Consider the following 18,875-nt stretch of genomic DNA (forward strand, 5'->3'; position numbering starts at 1 on the left):
ATCTCTCCACTCCATATGAAAACCAGTTGACAGTCTCTTATCTGTCACTGAAAAGCACTTGATTCACGAAGTTATTATTTCCTGATGATTATTTGAAACCATTATCTAAAGCCAATAGAATTACTGTCATCATTATATAGATCACATCTCAACATTTCTTTTAACACAGGGCTAGTTTGGCTGTAAAACAAGAGCACGGTAAGAATTCAGTTAAAACCGCTTATCTAGTCTTTGCTATGATACATATCTTTTTGGCCGTTGTAACATCCTACCTTAGAGATGGGACGCTCTTAGATACCCTATATGACGAAATCAATTGACTTGTGAAGAAATGTAACTGGCCTAGACCCCAGCCACTTGTTTGTCAATGGATTGATCTAAACTATAGCTAACTGAATAACCATTTGGATGTACAAAAATTCATCCTACTTTTTAGTTGCAAAGTAATCTATTGAGGTCTATAACTACAGCTTGCATTTGATACCTGTAAGATATACTGACAAAAATTTTTATATGAGAAGACGTCTTGACCTGAAAAAAGGTAACTTGCTGCTTTAAACCACTCGCTTATTGTCCTAGAAATTTTCGGAGATTTTCAGAATCTTAGAGATTCTTACCAATGGAACAGTAGAGAAACAATTAATGTGAAGGTGAGTCAATGCTCGCCAGTATTGAAGTGTCTATACGACTTCATTTTTCCTCTTAATAGTTGCCCCTGTCAAATCAATGTCAGTGTTGAGTCAAACGGGGAGGGAGAGGGGCTGGTTACAGGTGGCTGGAAATACTTTCCAAAAATAATATTCGTAGGAGTTTGTACAAACAAGGGCTTTGAAGACTGAAAACATTAGTTTTCACGGCAAGAAAACGAAAACTTGAATTTTTTCTAGAAAGAGGAGAGGGGACAGCAACTCCTCCGTTCATCGTCATTAAAACACGTTTATCCCGCATATAAAACTTGAGTAAGAGCGCTTTGTGTTTTCTATTGTCTTATTTCTACGGCTATTTCTAAGGCTAAAAAAAATGATGCATTTTGGTGCGGCGTGACAATAATTTTTCAAGGAAACAACTTTGAAAACCTGTGAAGATTTTGTGTAATTGCTCCAACAAGTTTTGCAAGTAAATTAGCTACAAATCAGGCCCTTTTGGAATCATTTTCCTTAACAAACAGTTACAGGATTTTTTGGACATCTTTCTAACTTCATTTTATCATCTAGTGTCTAACTTCATTTTTCCTTTCTATGATTTCATTAAAAAACCTCTGCAATATTGTCACTGTTCTTTCTCATTCTCATCACTTTTGCCAACATTTATAGCTAGTGGATGGTTGGAGTTACTTTCCATATCCAAAATAACTATCCAACATTAGTGGTAATTAGATGATAACATTTACAATTCAGTACTTTATGAGAACTAACTTTGTTTCTTTTCAGCAGGAAGAGTATGTCATCAATGCTCATGAATTTTCCTCCTCTCATGCTGGTAACATCTGCAGTCTGTACTAGCTGTGGAAAAGTGCAAAAAATGATGGATAACAATCTAGGACGAAAAACCATCTATGAACATAAGGTCCTGTATGTAACCTTATAACTTCTATTCTGTGCTGTGAAGAGAAAAGCTTATTGCCGTGCTTCAAATAAGAATATAAATACAATCATGTGCCAATTTTTATTCTTACCAAATTACTCATCTGTTGTCGTACAATATCCTCAACTAAGGCAATAGATTCTTGGCATGGCTTTCTGCAATCACCAAAAGCATACCTAAGAATGAATTATGAAATTGCTTTGGAATCAAAGAAATTTGACTAAACAGTTAGTTTTCAGTGTTAGTTCTACCATCAGGCTAAAAACAGTATCTAAAGTGTGACATCATTAATAAATTTTCTTACTTTTGACCACATAACTCGATGATGAAAATTGCTAAATATGCAATATCAGTTAGACATGTCACAAACTGGGTAAGTTGAAGAGACAAAGTTTGTGGGGATTGTTGTTACTGTGGCAGTTCATTAAGTTTCAAATGATAAAATATTATTGTCCTAACTTATATAAACATGTAAACAAGCTTTTTACTTACATCATGCTTGATATCTCTGCTTGAAACCATAGCTTTGTTGCTTGCCTGTTTGTCAATGGTGAATGGGAACTCAAAGAACCAGAGCCACTTGGAGACAAGGGATTGTCACCTCCTAAAGGCAGCTATAAAATTTTGAAACCAAAATCAAATTTAAATGCAATAACAAACAATATTCAATTTCAGCTTAGGTTGAATTTCAAGACCTATACAGAATTGATGTCAAAGCAACAGTCTAATGAGGCAGTCTTCAAAATCAACGTTCTCAAATTGGGCCGAGCCTCAATCTCAGTTGTAAAAATTAATTTCATTTCATGAAAGCTGAACTGACAACCTAAACCCAAACTGAAGTCAATTGAATGATTTACCTCTTGTATTTACTGTGTTAAAAAGGACCTACAAAAGTAAAAATGATGCACATGAAGTCCAGTTTTTTCTCTATTAGCAGGCTTAAGATTTTGATCTATCTAAATTTTTAGTTTGTACACAGGCCTTGTGAGAATCTTAATCTTTGTAGAGCCTCAACTGAGCACTTTGGAAAAATTTCTTGTTAAATTTAAGAGCTTACTAGTTCTATCAGTGTTAAGTGGTAGTTGGAAAACTAAGGTTTGTTTAATTGAAGTGTAACTGGCATTTTCGTTAAAACAATAAGATTTGTCAAATGCATCAAATGCTTTGAACAATAGGAGCATGCCTTTAAAATTCTAAATAAATGTTCAGAGTTGCTCAGTCAATAAAAAATGATTTATTCTTTATCATCATCATCTGTTTCAAAACGAAATTGCAATTGACAACAAGACAAGAACTTTGCATGTCCATGGCCCACCAATGAACGCCACTCAAAAGTAAAAGAGGAATGGCTGCTCACTACAAAAAGAGAGGCTGCCACCATGTGGCAAGTGAAAGTGGTAAGAATTTCATGAACATCTGCAACTCAGTTTATAGAGTGACAAATAGTAATAGAATACACATACAAGACGTAATGAATTACAGACCTTATTTATGAAATTCAAATTACTAGTGCGTAAGGACAGGCGCCCGATTACACCCTACAGGCAGGTGGGAGGGGGGAGCAACAGTAAAAATTCCCTTTTAACTTTTCAAAAATAACACACTAGTGGTCTACTTAGCAAATTTCTCTAACTCATAAAAAGCAGCAGTTAAAGTTTAAATTTCCTTAAAACCGGTGAGAGGTCATTAGCCTGCCATTATTCTAAAGAAAAAATATTCCTCAAAAGAAGTCCAGCCAGCATATGCCAGTTTTCCAGCCTGGACTTACTTGTTTTGTTTTTAAAGAATTGATCATTCACAATAATTCTACTAATTTTCAAAGTCTGTAAAAATTGCAACTTTCAAGTGCACCACAATGGTGACCAGCCTAGATTTCATAAATGAAAAAAACCAGTTGTTCAACTTGCTAATATAAAAAGTTTTGTCAGACAAATTTCTGGTGGAAAAAATTTGTCAAAAAAAATTTCAGACACCTTCCCAGAATTTCATTGCGAAAAAATTTATTTGTGGATTTTAACACAAAGATAACAACATATACCAAAAAACTTAAGAGGCAAAACCAAACAGGTTGCTTTATTTCAATTCCATAGGTACTGACTTCTTAGAGACTTGAGAACACCCATTCAGAATTTTGGTCAATCTGTAAGCAGCTTTTCAAACAGAACAGCATGGCAGGAAAACCATTTTAATGTTGCATATTTATTCAGATTATGCGAAGTTGGGGTCAAAAGAGATGCTTCCAGTATTCAAAGAATTTCTATGCTATATCTATATGGCACCCTATTTAACACCAGAAAAAGCCCTTTTTAGACAAATTTTTTTGAAGTTTGAAGGGGGGAGGTGCTGCTCCCTCTTGTCTCCCCCTCGCTACATCACTGAATTCAAACTATTTTTATTGAATGATGGCAGAAATTAAGTTAGTTTAAGAACCGACAATGATGATGATGATGATGATGCCTAAGATTAAGATAATTATAAAGATGTAAATAACGTAAAATGTGAATGAGTTAAATGACTTAATTTACATTGAATAGATTGAAAGGATACATCAATTTGAATAGTTTTTCTACGCAAATTCTCAAAAATCTTAAATGCAAAAATTGTCGTCGTGAGCAAATTTTGTCTCATTTTGAATTTAGTCGAAGAAAATTTCATCAAAATATTTGTCCCAAATTTTTCACGACAAAATTGCTTGTAGTTAATGTACTAGGAAACTGTTTTGAATGTTGAACATGGATCCTAAAGGAACTGAAAGCCCTCATTTGGAAAACTGTAAATGGTACATATTCTTTTTATACGTTGGTAACAGACTTTTTAACAGTTTAGTGCACCAAGAGGGCGAGGCCACTCTATAAGGACAGTCATGCGCTCGTTACACATTAAACTAAACGCCTTTGGTGACTCTTACAATTTAAAAGGGTATCTAGTGTGCACTTTACTGAAAATCTGAGGTTGTGCACGAACTTGTGCATCCAAAGAAGTGTACCTAGGCACATGTGCCGTGAACATAGCTTCCATTTCACACTGGATGCCATACGCTGACTGAAACGACCCTAGAATAGGGGAAAAAAGTACGGTGCAATTTATTCACCTTCACTTTCGGAAGATCTCCAGCAGCTCTTTTTCCACCAGCTCCTTTGATTGACTTTGCCTTTTCAATCTTTGCTCCAGGGTTTTTGGCTGCTTTTGCTGATTTGGTCATTTTTACTTCTATTACTGAACAAGTCGGAACGAACGACAGTGACTTCTTTAAAAGTGTAGGCCCATGTTGTTGTCTCGATGTGAAAACGAGGCAATCAATATAACTGTACGTTGATCGTTATTACGATAAAGTGTCCTTGTGATACCCTGACAACCGCGGTTATTATTATGAAGTTTCCGTTTTTCTTGCAAAATTCAGACCTTCCAAGTCTCACGCATTTTGCGTGAGACACGCATTTCGCCCTTAACTCACGCTCACACGCATCAATGGAGAACTCTCACGCATTCTACTAACATTTTTTGGTGTCTTCAAATTTTTCATTTTGTTTTTCAAACTCAAGCCTAAACCTTTGTTTCTAAAAAGGTTTGGCTACGGGATGGAAAATGACTCCCAGTAGGGTGGCGAACACAGCAAAGCGGACCCGACCTATAAGGTATTTGCTTTTTTCAAAACTTACTCATTTCAAAAACTGAAACATGACAGGTCTGAAAATTTCAAGAATGACTGCGAGAAAGTATCGTTGTACTTGCTTGAGCAAATTTATTTTTATTGGTTACTACCTAAAGCTTACTCTTTTTAAGATTTGGTACTTTCCTGTACAAAAGAAGTTTGAAACATTATTTGTAAAACGAGGCAAGCTGTTTTGTGGTATGGAATTCTCAGGACAATGAAAAAGTTCATACTTCTAAGGTTTCTGTCGCAATCGTAGACTTTGAATGAAATGAACAAATTTTATCTTTGGATAAAACAGCGAGTTGTCAGCATTACAATTATACTAATATGCCTGAGAAACAAAAATTTTCAACTTTCCAGAACAAGACAAGGTAAACAACTCTTGCAGACACTATCTAAAGGAAAAAAAAAGATAATAACACTTTAATAAGTTTTCCATTTTTCATTTACTTCAAAATTCAAAGTCAAATACCTAACAAAAAAGAGAACGATAATATAACAAATAGAATAAGGGTGATTATTTCTCACTGTTCATTACCCTGATAATGTTCAAAACTGTTATATATAGCAATACATTTTGCAAGCTATCTTTACCATGACGATAATTAAAATTCTATAAAATTTGTAATATTCAATGTCAAATATTGTTGGTCCCTGTCAAAGCATACATATACATATTAATTAAATTGCTTGAAACACATTTTATCAAATGTACAATGCCATACGCTGCTAATATATACAATAGCATACCATTCTAGCACGTCTAAAACTCTAGTTTAATGTATTTTGAAAGCTGACGCTTTTTAGAGTCCATAAAAGGAAAACTACCCACAGAGCGAAGAGACCTAGCAGAGCTAAGACAACAATACACCATTTTACATGATTTGTTCATCAAACAAAAATCCGTAAAATGTATGAGATATGGCTCCTATGTCTATATTTTTAATTATATAGCCTTACCAACGCTGCTGTTATCTATCATTGCGACTACATAAAAATTTCTTAGATTACAACGATTCATAGACTACAAAGGTCTGATAAAGGAGTAATAGTGTTGTTTTGAATCCCCGTCTGCTCAATTTGTTTTTCTGTAAAAGGACTGGTTGTTACAAAGGCCATTAGAAACTTGTTGATAAAGAGATATTTCAATTGAGCAAAAATGTCGAAAATTTAATGTGCATGCCCTTGTTGAAATTGAAAATCGTTATCGACAAAGCTAAGTGTTAAAAGCACGCGAACACTTTTTGTCCCCTTAGAACATGCCAGAAATGTTACTGCATGAAAATTGAAGTGGCTCTCAAAATATCTGTTTAGGTTTAGCTGGATAAATTAATGAGGGGTTTCTAAAAGACCTTCAACCTTGCTAGGCGTGTTAGGTTTTATCAGGTTGACATTATACAAAAGCCACCGTATGGGTAAGATCGATTTCACCTGAGTGAAGCATAGATCTACATAATAAGAGTTCTATCAGTAAGGGATCATTACAAGAAACCAGTCTAAAAGACCTTTGTCCAGACAAGAAAAACAGACTCATTCATTTAGATAAATTGGTTATAAGATGAAGGCTACGTATTCATTAATCAGTTAAGGGGTAATAGTATCAGACTGGTTTTGAGCGTCAATATGTTTCTAAATTGGTGTTACTATCAAAGACAAAATTCTAGGAAAAAATTTACCAAGACAATTATCTACGTTCTGTCTTACATACATCTTCTAACGAAACGAAAGTGCCATGAAGAGCTAAATCTAAATCCTACAAACAAAACATAAGTTTTATTTAGGCTTTGGTGAATTTCAACGGACAAGGACTGGTGGCTGAATGATTTTTGGGACAAAGAAGAAGGGGATACTGGTTTTGGCATAGTGACATCAAAGGTGTATAATCTTTTGCTAAACAAGCAGCAGGCTACATAATGGCTAGGAAAATTTTACTAATAAAGGGAGTAGCATATAATGTATTGGAATGTTCTCAGGGTAGGTCTTGCGAACAATTTACTAAAAAACAATAATATCAGTCCTTCAAAAGTCTATCTTCTTTATCTAAATGAGAGATAGTATTTTATCTCAAGATCATTCAAGATAAAGTGGTAGTAATCAGAAGGACAGAAGTGGTAGTATCAGCATTCAACGGTGCTTGACCGGTATTTTAACTGTATTATCTATGCAGAATTTGATTCCAAATGCTTGTTATGCCTTCTTGAAGTATGTTTCAATTTTCTATGATATGAATGCACCCAGAATACTAAGCCTCTTTGGTTTCAAATTTTCGATTCAAAACGTGGCTAGATGTATTAGCCTATTTGTTCTAGGAAGCGTATTTACAGCTGAAGATTTTTGGCAGCAGAAAACATGATCCTAAAACCGTGTTGTGGTGGGCTGGCTCTTGGCTTAGTAGGGCAAAGCTGTCGTCTAAATTTCTTAACCTTTTTATATTTAAACAGAAGAAGAAAATATGGATTCTACCACAGAGGTCTTACGATCATCCCGAATGGCTTTACTAGAGTTATAGAGCTAGCAAAATGGAAAGTATAAAGGCTTTTTACATTTTCTTCTAAAAAGCGAAAAAATGACTGCAAGGCACTTTTAGCCCATAACTTCAAGATTATCAATTTCATCATGGTTCTTGGACTGGAGAAGACAAAGATGACTTGTTGGCCAGATTTGGTTCTCACTAACAAGATGGTTATTTAATTCTGCATGAATAGAGAAACGAAGGACGAACCTAATTCCTTGTCTTTGAATTAATTCAACATGATACAAAGAAATAAACTTTTATTTAAATAGTAAAGAAACTAATGCCAGGTTAAACCAGATATGCAAGCGAACAAACAGTGAAGATTTGGCCCTTCAGACACGCTGGATTATAATTTTGGTTTGTATTTCATTCCAATTGTGCTGTATTGAGTTACTGTTGGCTATGGGCCACACAGTGAATACTATAGCAGGAGGATGCTGTCAACGTTGGAAGAGAACCTACATAAAGAGAAGAGACAGGTAATACCTAACGGTATCAGCAGGTCTGTGTTGTCAGTTAGAAAAAGCAAGAGGCAGTTGTTGAAACTTTAAAAGATGTCACATCAACAATCAGACTGAGTCTTAAGGCAGAGCCTTTTCAGATGACAACTTTTCTACAGCATGGGTTATGCCCGCCTCAACGATAAAGCAAAGAATTAGATACAAGAAATGGGTTATGCCTATTTAGCAGATCGCATCTATCGATATTAGCACCATTATTTCATTAAGACCAGAGAACCGCAAACAGTAAACAGTGCAAAGGCCCTCCCAAGATTTGTCGCTGGTGACTAATCCTGAAATATACCAGGAAAGCTGCTGAATAATTCTGGGGAGAAAACAGAATTTTGGCGATCTCTGGTAATCTAAAAAGAATCCTTAGATGTGTAAAGGCCAATGCTGTGGTTAAGAGTGTAAACACGAACCGTTAGTGGAGGTTACATTCATAGAAGACTTGAGGATTAGACGGTATAAAACCAATGCAAACTGTACTTGTTAATAGATTACATTCTTTGACAGAAGCTAGGCTTGAATTTGTAGGGTTGACATGTTGAGGCGAAGATGACAGAAGGAGGTTTGGTAATATGACAATAGATACGAAATTGTTTCGCTAAAAATTGGGTTCATGGCAGGAAATGTCTTCGTCAGCGTTTAGGTTGTGATTGCAACATAAGGGATTATTAATCTAGTTGGCAACGTATCACCTGCAGACTTTTCAACCATTTGGTCCAAAATTCCCGGTCTAGTTTTCTCTTATGAGTTTATGATTCATCAAACAAAAGGCAGTTTTGAATGTTAAGGAAGAAAATGTTATTTCCTTACAAGATGACTCTCATAGCTAGATACTTCAAGGCAGATATACCCCGTATATAATTGGTGACTTCACTATTTTAAGTATAAAGGCATTTGCATTTGCACCTCTTCATCCAAACGCCGGTGTACAGCCGACCAAACGAATGAAATGCGGATGATTTACGCAGAAAGCGAATGTATCGGGAGTAGAGCGTGTGAACAATGCATGGACGAAAACAGGAGAAAGTAATAATAAGCTGCAAATCCTTTGAAGTGAGAAAGGCCAGAGTTTATTATATTTAGCATGTTTCACATCTTTCAGCGATGTCCATTCTTGGCCTCACCGTGTCTTTGTCAAGGCGTTCCTAGAGTCACGTGACGGAAACAAGGTATCACTTACGCTCCTGAGATGAAAGATCTTACAAGCGCTAAGACTAAAATATCCATGTCTTTAACTAGCCTCAGCCATAAACAGCCTCTAGCTTTCAATTCTTATAGGCTGAGCTGCTGGGTTGAGGGTATTGTAGACCTAAACTAAATATAACTGGTTTAGCTGTACGCCTTCATAGAAAGTGATATCACAAAGACCATGCTGAGAAAAACACAACCACAAAGATTCAAATTCAGTACAGTGGCATGTATATTGGTTGAAGCTGGAATTAAAAATGGTTACAAATCCATTAGTAAGGAAATATGTTTGCAATGGTCTCCGTAACTTAAATCGTTTAAAACAAAGGGTTTCATTGACTGTGCAACCGACCGACCCAAATCGTTTGTTCTTACACGCATGCCCACTTGCGCGCTCTGTAGGTCAGATCTGTATATCTCCTGGGCCATTTAATAAGAAAATTACACTATATATCTTGAAAGTGCTATAATAATTAAACTTTGTTTCAAGATCCAAAAACAGAAACCGTTAGCTTTTTGGCCTGTGGTAAATTTTGCGTGAAACCAGGAACTCTCTGTTATATTTTTAGCTTTGTCAATGTAACTTTCATTCAAAACTTTTCATGAATGAGAATAATGGCAGCCAATACACAGGATAGTGGCTCATTCTTATTCCGGTTAAGGTGGGCCACGTCTCTACCGGATTCATGTGTCTAGACATGTTTTGGTCAAAAACCGAGAAAATCAATTACTTCAAGAAATTTGTCTCTTTGTAATATCTCATAAAGAAGCTCCTTATATTCTAATATATTATCAGACTTCCCATCAGCCATTGCGAGGTGTCAGCGATATCATTTGAATGGCTATACTCCATTAAAAGAGCTTCTCCGGGATATAAACGTGTTAGAGGCCTGGTTCCAATAAGTTCTTTATGAAATGTCTTCATAACATTTCCGCTTTTGCACCCAGAAGAGGTTCTTGCATTAAAGGAGGCTGTCAGTGAAGTAAGAAGGACCTATCATTTATGTTCAATTTTGTCCCACTAAGGGCCTGATCTGTGAGAACTCTGTGGTAGGATACATTATTTAAAGAAGAAGAAGTTGCATAATTCTTGTACGCGATAGACCATTCCACTGAAACCTGAAGCAAAAGCCTGAGTTTTAGTGTTTTATTCTGTTACAAATGTAAGTTGTTTGTGACTGCTGTCAGACTCAAGTGTAAATGACCAATTGTTCTGGCATCTGTTTAGGTGACTTTATTAGACACTGTAACACTTACGCAAAGGGATAGATAATTCAAAGGTAAAAGAAGGGAGTTATTGAAACAACAGGCAACAAGCATTTTGGAATTTGCAGTTCAAATTGTTTGTCTTTGATCAAGCATGTGTAAAACAACTAACTTGCATTAAGCAGCACGGAAGCAGTAGGAATCAATGATTGATTGGAGCTAAGAATACAAGATACATTTTTCCCATAAATTCCAACCAGGTACTAAAATTTCACCAAAATTTGGTGCTATAGGGTAACTACGAGCCACTGCCCCCAGCCACTTTGCCCCTACGAGAGAGCTGTTTTTTCACACGTCTTGTCTCGACACTAATTGCACAATAAAAGCTAGTAATTTATACTATCATTTCAAAGTAGTTTTTGTCCTGTGAATATAACCCCTGCAGACCTATAACCTAACTTAATATATTCATATACTATACATGTGAATAAAAACACAGGACATTTATATTGAAAATAAAAAAGTTTAAATAAATGTTTTTTTGTACACGTGGGTCTCTAAGACGCTCTGTCTTGATATTCAGGTGCGGTTTAGGGCTGAGAATGTGTAAAAGACGGTGTCGCATTTTCTCAATGAGCTTGCCGCAGCAAACACGTTGGTCCGGAAACTTCAGATTAGGGGATTCTCGGTGAACCACATTGTCGTGGAACGAAAAGGTTACATAATTACTGGAAAATTTAAAAAGCAAAGGTTCACCATTGCTTGATAATGCCAAACGATTAAGTAAATTATTTGGTTGGATAATTCTGTTGCTAATTGCTGCTAATATGGATTCGTGAACTAATCTTGCGTTGATCAACTTTTAATAGATTCTCAAAACTATTGGATTCAGGTTAGATTTAAGCCTCACTACTGTAGCTAGGCTTGCAAAAAGGGCTGACTTATAAATATTTTGCTTTTTAAGAAACTGTCTATAAAGAACCAGCGATCGCGTTTGCCGAGATCGCACGACGTCAACGGAAGCCGGTCTTAAAGATCACATTCTAAAGCAGGGAACAAATATCTTAACCTAAAAACCGCACCTAAAATGACAGAAAGATTTTGAATCCTAAAGCAGGTATCCTGCATGTACATTGCTTGGTATCCAATTTTACTCACCGCCAACATCTGGACGCTATGCGTCCGGACTTTTCTCCTTTGGGTCCCTGTAGGATGGCCAGTGATTTAACTATATGCCAGAATCTGATCGCCGGTACGGATCTTTTTAGGGTAATTCGGCTTTTCCCGAGAATTGACATAATTAAGTATTTATCCTAATAGGGTCTCCAAACTTTTGGTGTTGAGCTATTTGCATTTTCGTCTAGCTCTTCGACATGGTGTCCATTCACCCCTGTGTGATTCGCAAGCCTCGAAATGTCCGCATAAGCTTGCCTGTTAGATTTACTTCCCGGATAGCTAGCCTCAAGGATTGTCTGATCATAGCCTCCTGACCCTCTATAGAATCCGTAGGTTCCGACACTTGTTACCGCACTTTGCTCCTCCTCGTTTGTCCGGTTTGGTTCGGTTGGTACCGGGTATCCGGCTTGTTGACGAAAAGGCAAATTTAGGCCCCCGGAGGGGCTGAGACTAATGTAATTGTTGTTGCTCATTCCGTTATTTCCCGATATAAATGGATTAGTGTTCGGGTAAGTAGATGGCGTGCCCATCATGATGCCGTTTTGAACGATACCGGTTTCATTGGCATTCGTCTGTACCGCTTCGTGCATTCCTTGCGAAGGCGCCAGCGAGCCAGGGGTCTCCGAAGATGATGTTGGCGTACTTCTTGGAGATGGAACAGCAGCAATTTGAGGATAGCTACCAGATCTTGGATCGTGATAGCCAGCCTGCATCGATGCGTGTTCTCCTTTTCCGTCAGTAATTGAAGGTTGCATGGAAGGATACGTACCAGGCATCGATGAATGCACAAGGGTATAAGCATCAGCTGCTGTATTTGCTGGTGAAAGGCTTTGGCTGTATAGTCCTGGAGGGAACTGGTGAAATCCCCAGGCAGGTGGGGAGCGGATCACGTTCATGTCTGTGTAATGAATGAACAAGAAGATAGAATAAACAAAGCGATAGGAATTTTTCAATCGTTTACGTTGATGATGTCAGTAACTTGTGATTCCATTCTAATATAAGCATGCAATATACTGTCATGATAAAGACAATAAACTAATAAGGCAAAGAACAGAAAAACTTTCAAAAGCCAACCCTTCTTAGACACAAACCTTCATTTCATTTCCTTTCAATATTTGAACAGTGGCCAAAAGAATGGCGAGTCTTACTGTTCCTAAATGACTTTCGCATACCTTAAACCAGTTTTTGAAAATATTTGAGAGGTGAAAGCTTTTTGAGACAATATACTTATTATATTGCAACGTTATATCAACGCTAATTGCAAATTTAAACATTAATAATATTTTTTTAATCAGTAAAAATCACAATATCGGCTATTCCAAGAGAGACATTTCATTCAAATTATTCCATCTATACAGACAATGTCACAGTAAGCAAAAACACAAATCTAAATAGAAAAACAAAACAAAGACACAATTTTCTACTACAGAGACTTGATTATTGAAAGAAGGTTTTTTAGTGCTGCTTCTTACTTAACTTAGGAAACTGATTCATACAACAGCCGTTCACTTCTCCCTGAAAGGCACCCGATATTACATGGAATTTTCATACTCTGTGAAATTTAATGATGTTTATGGCTAAACACGGTTTTCCCCATTGCAAAATATTTGATTTAGGCTTGACATTAACACAAAATATCCGATACAGTCTATTCAACAGCTTCACTCAAATTGCTATAAATCATCTCAAGGTTTTATTGTGCCGCTATCAAGATATTTCCGCGCAACTTTCATTAAACCGTGCGGTAAGCAGATATCAAGGAGCTGAGGAAAGAAGTTCCGGTCACACATGGTCAAGATATTTTTTAAGGCGCAGCGCATAAACTGCCGACTAGAATGGTTAATGGGCAAAAGCCCAATTAGCAAGCACTAAAGATTTACTAACAGTCGAGAAAAACGTCTGTTTCTTCTTTAATTGAAGGTAAACACGAGGGATTATTGGCATAAAGGAAGGTGAAAAGATTTCCAGACGCGAGAAGGAAGGTGGAAAGTTTTCCAGACGCGAGGTCGCACTCACTTGCGGTGAATCTCAATCCTGTCCAGGACATTGAAGGGAAGTGACTGATTGCTACGCTAAGTATCTGTAAACGCAAAGCATATGTGCACATTTCTGGCAATGATTGTTGCTTGGTTTGAGATCTGTTGCTTGGCTCGAAACTTTTGAAGTAGCATAAGTTGATCAACAGTTTTTGAATGCGGCCTATGGAATGCATTTGCATATATTGTTCCAAACGACAAAAGGGGCAAGTCAGTGCAACATGAAGTATTTCAAATTAAGGTGGTCACCTCAGGAGTTAATAATTTCATTAAAAAAGCCAGTGAATAAGTGACCTCTAAATCAGTAAATAATTTCGCCTTATTTGGAAAGAATATCAAATTTATGTCGCTACAACGTGTCGATAATGAGCATTGCAGACAACTGCATAACGAAAGACTTGCTTGTTGCCTGTCCATTTGAGATGTAACCACTTGTCCGCACAGATAGTCAAGCAAAACGACAAGACAGTGGATTCATTGCGTTTAATTACGAAACTGATCAGAACAACAGACCACCTACATTAATTCTTAATTTATTTGAATACAAGGTCTACACAGAAAATAACAAAGGTAGTGATTAAGGACTGGTTGAGCCTGCCACTATAAACATAATGAGGTGCAAATAAAAGTTTTACAATTCTGTATGCTGAGGTTTATAGGCTTGATGTAGTATACAAAGCCGTGTTATTCCTTGCACCTAAAAGTAAAGGGTCGAGTGACTCAGCGACGAACGAAAACAACAAAGTATAACCTTATTAAATAAGCAGAGAAAATATGTCAAAATGACTCGAGATAAAGCCTGCGAATTGAAAAACGCCCAATCCATTTATCTTCAGGGCTATGTGACACAGAATCACGTCTTTTATTGAATAAACATATCTGTGGAGATAACATCGTTTTCATTGTGCTAACATTTGAACAGTATCAACCAACAATTGTAAAGCTTCTTAAGCCTACTCAAAGTCAGTAGACTGAGTAAGTTCAGATCTGCAGAATTCCTTGATATTCACTAGAGCCAAATTAGATTTCTTATTTCAATTTGAATTGGGGTATGCAGTGTATTGTTGTCGTAGCTACAGTTTTTGTCTTATCTCCTCACGTTCACTTTAAGGTAATTATGCTGGGCGTCTACCAGACAATCCCTCCTTTCAAGCCGGCTCCTGATCTGCACTGATCAAGAGATCCCTGCAATTACATGTATGGAAAAATACACTGAAATTTTATCAGTAGCAGTTGCAAGATAAAACCAACAATGCTGGTCGATCAAAATAGCACCATTTAATGCTGAATATACACTTTGAGACATTATAATGACCCACCGTGTATTTCCCAAAGTCTTATAAACAAGCTTATAAAAGGTGCTTGTGCATTTACTTTCAGTCTAGAAAATTTTCAAACTTGCACCTGAAAAAGCATTATTTGCTAGAAGCTTTCTGAGTGATATATAAATTCGATTTGCTTCAGGCAATATCTCGTTAATTCTACTGTTCTAAGAAACACTTTAGATTTACTTTCAAAATTCTATCTATACATATTTTGTTCGCATTTGCTACTTTTATCCTCCCTTGACTTGAAAATGCTATCTGCTATCTCCAAACATTTTCTTAAAGAACTCTTTCACACCGTCCCCTGAACAAAAGCCAGCCAAGAGAAGATTCGCACATGAAACAGAGGCCAGCGTTTTTTTCTTTGGGGGCTTTGAGGGATAATAGACAACGCATTGTTCAGCTTCGCTTGTTTTGGTAAGCAGCAAGGTACAGATTCCTATGTAATGAAAGCTCGTGAAAAGGCAATTCGGCATTGCTTGATCCTAGCATTATATTGCTACGATGTTTACATTTGCAAACTTTGAAGTTATTGTATAATTGTAATGGTATTAGGTTGCATTGTCCTGGAAGTTAATCCTATCTCATTGGATTGAAAAGTGCGCTCGAAAATCCGATATCTGCGACATACATGTCCTATGAAGCGAGAATATTGATAATTCATTACATCGATATCCCCCAAATGAAAACTGATACTGTTAAAAATAGGAAGTTACTGTTTTTTGGCGATTACGCTGCTTAATTGCATCACAGGGTTTGTTTGTGTCCATTTCTTATTAGAAGAAAGATTGCATTGCACCTTTAGAGAATTTTTAATTGATTATTAAATATACGGCCGCAGGTAAGTACTTATGAGAATAAATGATTGGATCTCGCATTCCCCCGCTCCTCATAGCTTTGAAACTTTTAGCCCTGTGATGTGTGACTAACTAATTTATTTTGTGAAATGTTTGAACTCCATAGCTCAAATATAACACTTCAAATATATTTGCAGAACAACTCAAAACATTTTAACACTTCCCAATATAGGCATTTTTCTCTCTACAATCAGTATGCAAAAGACTATGGAAACCAAGAGAAAAAGCTTGGTGTAAGGATTGAATTTATTCTAAACTTTTCAATATTATTCTCGCATGTCCTATTCTGTGGCGATCGATCTTAAGGCCAGGTGCAGAAGGATATCACTAGAGCAATTCTGGAAGATACTACTCGACCTAATTTTATACCTATTATATAAATCCAACCCATGCTTTTTAGCCTGTTATTGTATGAAATTATTATTGGTGGCCTGGGTTTTTCACAGCAACGCCGAACTTGACGGTCCTGGGGAGGAGGATGTTATCATGGTAATGGTTAATGATCTTACAACAAGAGCAGGGTTCTAGTGCTGCTGCGCAGGTGTGCAGCCCAGCGGCCGAGATTCCCTTTACTTACAGGATAATCTTACAGGCTCTAGAGATTTTGTTTACTAAATTTTATAAAAATTTCAAGCGAAAGACAGATAATCCAATTGTAAAAGTATATCAGTTTTGGACCTTGCTGTGTTAGAAGAGTAACACCAAATTCTGCTTGGACCAACGTTTCTTGATCTTTTGTTGAAGGGATTGTCCATTGATAATGTTTTGTGACCCAGACGGTATAAAGAATTCGTATTGGTGCCATTTGCGAACTCGGAGATGTGTTTGACACCAGTGGGGTCATCAGGATTAAACTTTACAAATAAATTTGGGAGAAAATTGAAAGCTGAAAAACAATATTGATTGGAAAAGAATTCCAAGAAAATAATCATCTACCGAATAGATTTCACCTTGACGGTGACACCCGCATGTTTCAAAATGGAATAGAAAATATGCAATTTTGACGCTTATTTTCTGTGTTCTTCAACTTTTATTGACATTTTAAAAAAGTGGCTAATGCTATTTATTACCTTGCAAACGCCAATGATATTTTGCAAAGAGGCAAGAAATTTCGTTACTCTACGTCTTTAGATGATCGATCTTCATTAAACAGAGAAAAACCATACGATATTTTACAATTAAGAAATAACTAGTCTATGCAAATAAAATAATATTTCTTATCTGGGTCACCTTAGTAGAAAGTCAACACAAATGGAAACATAAAACGTAATGGTAACTTGAAGCTTGTTGAGGTTTGGTCGTAATGAATCTTTAAACGAAATCTCATGATATAATTAAAGTTAAAACACATTAGCTTGTAAATATGAGACTTCCCTCGATTAAAGTATAGTTAAGCATAATTATTGTGGACATGACCGTGCAGATGTGATCTTTATTGTCGATGACCATGATCATGATTGTAATTATTACAACTGTATCAAGACTTGCGTTGGATTGATTATAAGACCCCTGACTGAACCTCATTTTATGAGGTGTGACGTCATAAAAATACTTTTGGAATTTTTGAATTTTGACTACAAAAATAATGCTTTCGCAACTGCTTATTATAATGAGATTATGTTGATGATTGTGTTTAATGATTGAGGATAATCATGATTCCTGATTTGTCTGTTTCAAGATAGTGATTACTGATGATTCTTGATTTCTCTGATTCAAGATGGTGATGATTCAAGATGGTGTTTGGTGATGATGATTGCAGAATAAAAGCAAAATTGGCTGTTTTCTAAAGAATGTCTCGATTGCAGTCAAAATTGTTGTACCACTTGAATTATTATAAACTTAAAAGGTTTTGCTAAAGATTTTTGAGCAGTGGCTCTTTCTTGGAAGGGGAAGATTTTTCAACCTTAAACATGATTAGTTTTGCAATGATATTTCGGCTTTACGATCTCAATAAAATAGAACCAATTTTGACTGGATATGTTCTTTGAGAATTGAGAGAATAAATCTGAGCTTTCGAGTATGTAAAGTTATATAGGCCAGACGAATGTCGAGGGTGGTGTTCAAGCCTATCAGTGTTGACAATTCAATGACCCAGAGTCGCGATACACTTCCAAAATCATAATCAGCTGATATAGCATATTTTCAAAGAAGAAAAGCATAATTACTCGAAATAACATTGCTTAAGTGAAAACACGCTTTGAGTCTCACTCTTTCTCAGTGAATAAATAATCAGGCAGGACATGTGTTCGCTACGCTCCCTCTGCGACTGGATACATAATATATTAACTCCAATCTAATTTAAGTCGTTGAAACAATGAGGCAAAACACAACTTAATGACAGCTTTTATGAATGTAGCCAAAACTATTGAGAAAATAGTGTATAAGACCTAAAATACAAATGCATAGGGCCAGTTCCATAAAGCTGACACCAATTAATAATTCATGCCCGCTCACAATTGCAAGAAGCGAGAAACCGTAAACTTATTTAGCAATTTTCAATACGGTAGATAAAAAAGCAAGATTCTTTCCAAAAGCCGATTTGCTAAAGATTGCGTCGGAATGAAATTTTAATGTCTGCATTCAATTAGAATTCAAATCCTCGAGATTTCTTTAGCGATTCCATAAGAAAATCGATGCGAAATGTGTTTCAATGTCATCTTTTTCTTTAAGTCTAACAGCTGATCTCCCAGCGTGACTGGCATTGGAAAAGTAAAAGCTAAGAAAAAACGCATTTTCACAAGACTAATAGGCCCTCCAGAGGCCTCCTAATTTCACCATGACAGCGAACATATGTTTGAAAGCAAATTAAAACGGAGATTTTAAC

At 36.3% G+C, this 18,875-nt stretch overlaps 2 protein-coding genes across 3 annotated transcripts in view; both read right to left on the reverse strand.

The window, feature by feature from the left end:
* LOC135685172 (uncharacterized) overlaps nt 1–5,522 on the reverse strand; it is a 41,290-nt gene extending 35,768 nt beyond the window's left edge. For both annotated transcript variants that reach the window (XM_065201005.2, XM_089112869.1), the window contains exons 1-4: nt 4,676–5,522; nt 2,077–2,198; nt 1,676–1,760; nt 1,416–1,502 (exon numbers count right to left, since the gene is read on the reverse strand). In XM_065201005.2, the coding sequence (XP_065057077.2) occupies nt 1,416–1,502; nt 1,676–1,760; nt 2,077–2,198; nt 4,676–4,786 (405 nt within the window). In that variant the 5' untranslated portion in view covers nt 4,787–5,522. The remainder of the gene's footprint in view (nt 1–1,415; nt 1,503–1,675; nt 1,761–2,076; nt 2,199–4,675) is intronic.
* A 133-nt stretch (nt 5,523–5,655) lies between these two features.
* LOC135685169 (runt-related transcription factor 1) overlaps nt 5,656–18,875 on the reverse strand; it is a 41,828-nt gene continuing 28,608 nt past the window's right edge. The window contains exon 4 of the mRNA XM_065201004.2: nt 5,656–12,731. Within this exon, the coding sequence (XP_065057076.1) occupies nt 11,971–12,731 (761 nt within the window). The 3' untranslated portion in view covers nt 5,656–11,970. The remainder of the gene's footprint in view (nt 12,732–18,875) is intronic.

Source organism: Rhopilema esculentum, chromosome 15, assembly GCF_057945365.1.
Source record: "Rhopilema esculentum isolate cy_ngs chromosome 15, ASM5794536v1, whole genome shotgun sequence".
In the NCBI taxonomy this organism is placed as follows: domain Eukaryota; kingdom Metazoa; phylum Cnidaria; class Scyphozoa; order Rhizostomeae; family Rhizostomatidae; genus Rhopilema; species Rhopilema esculentum.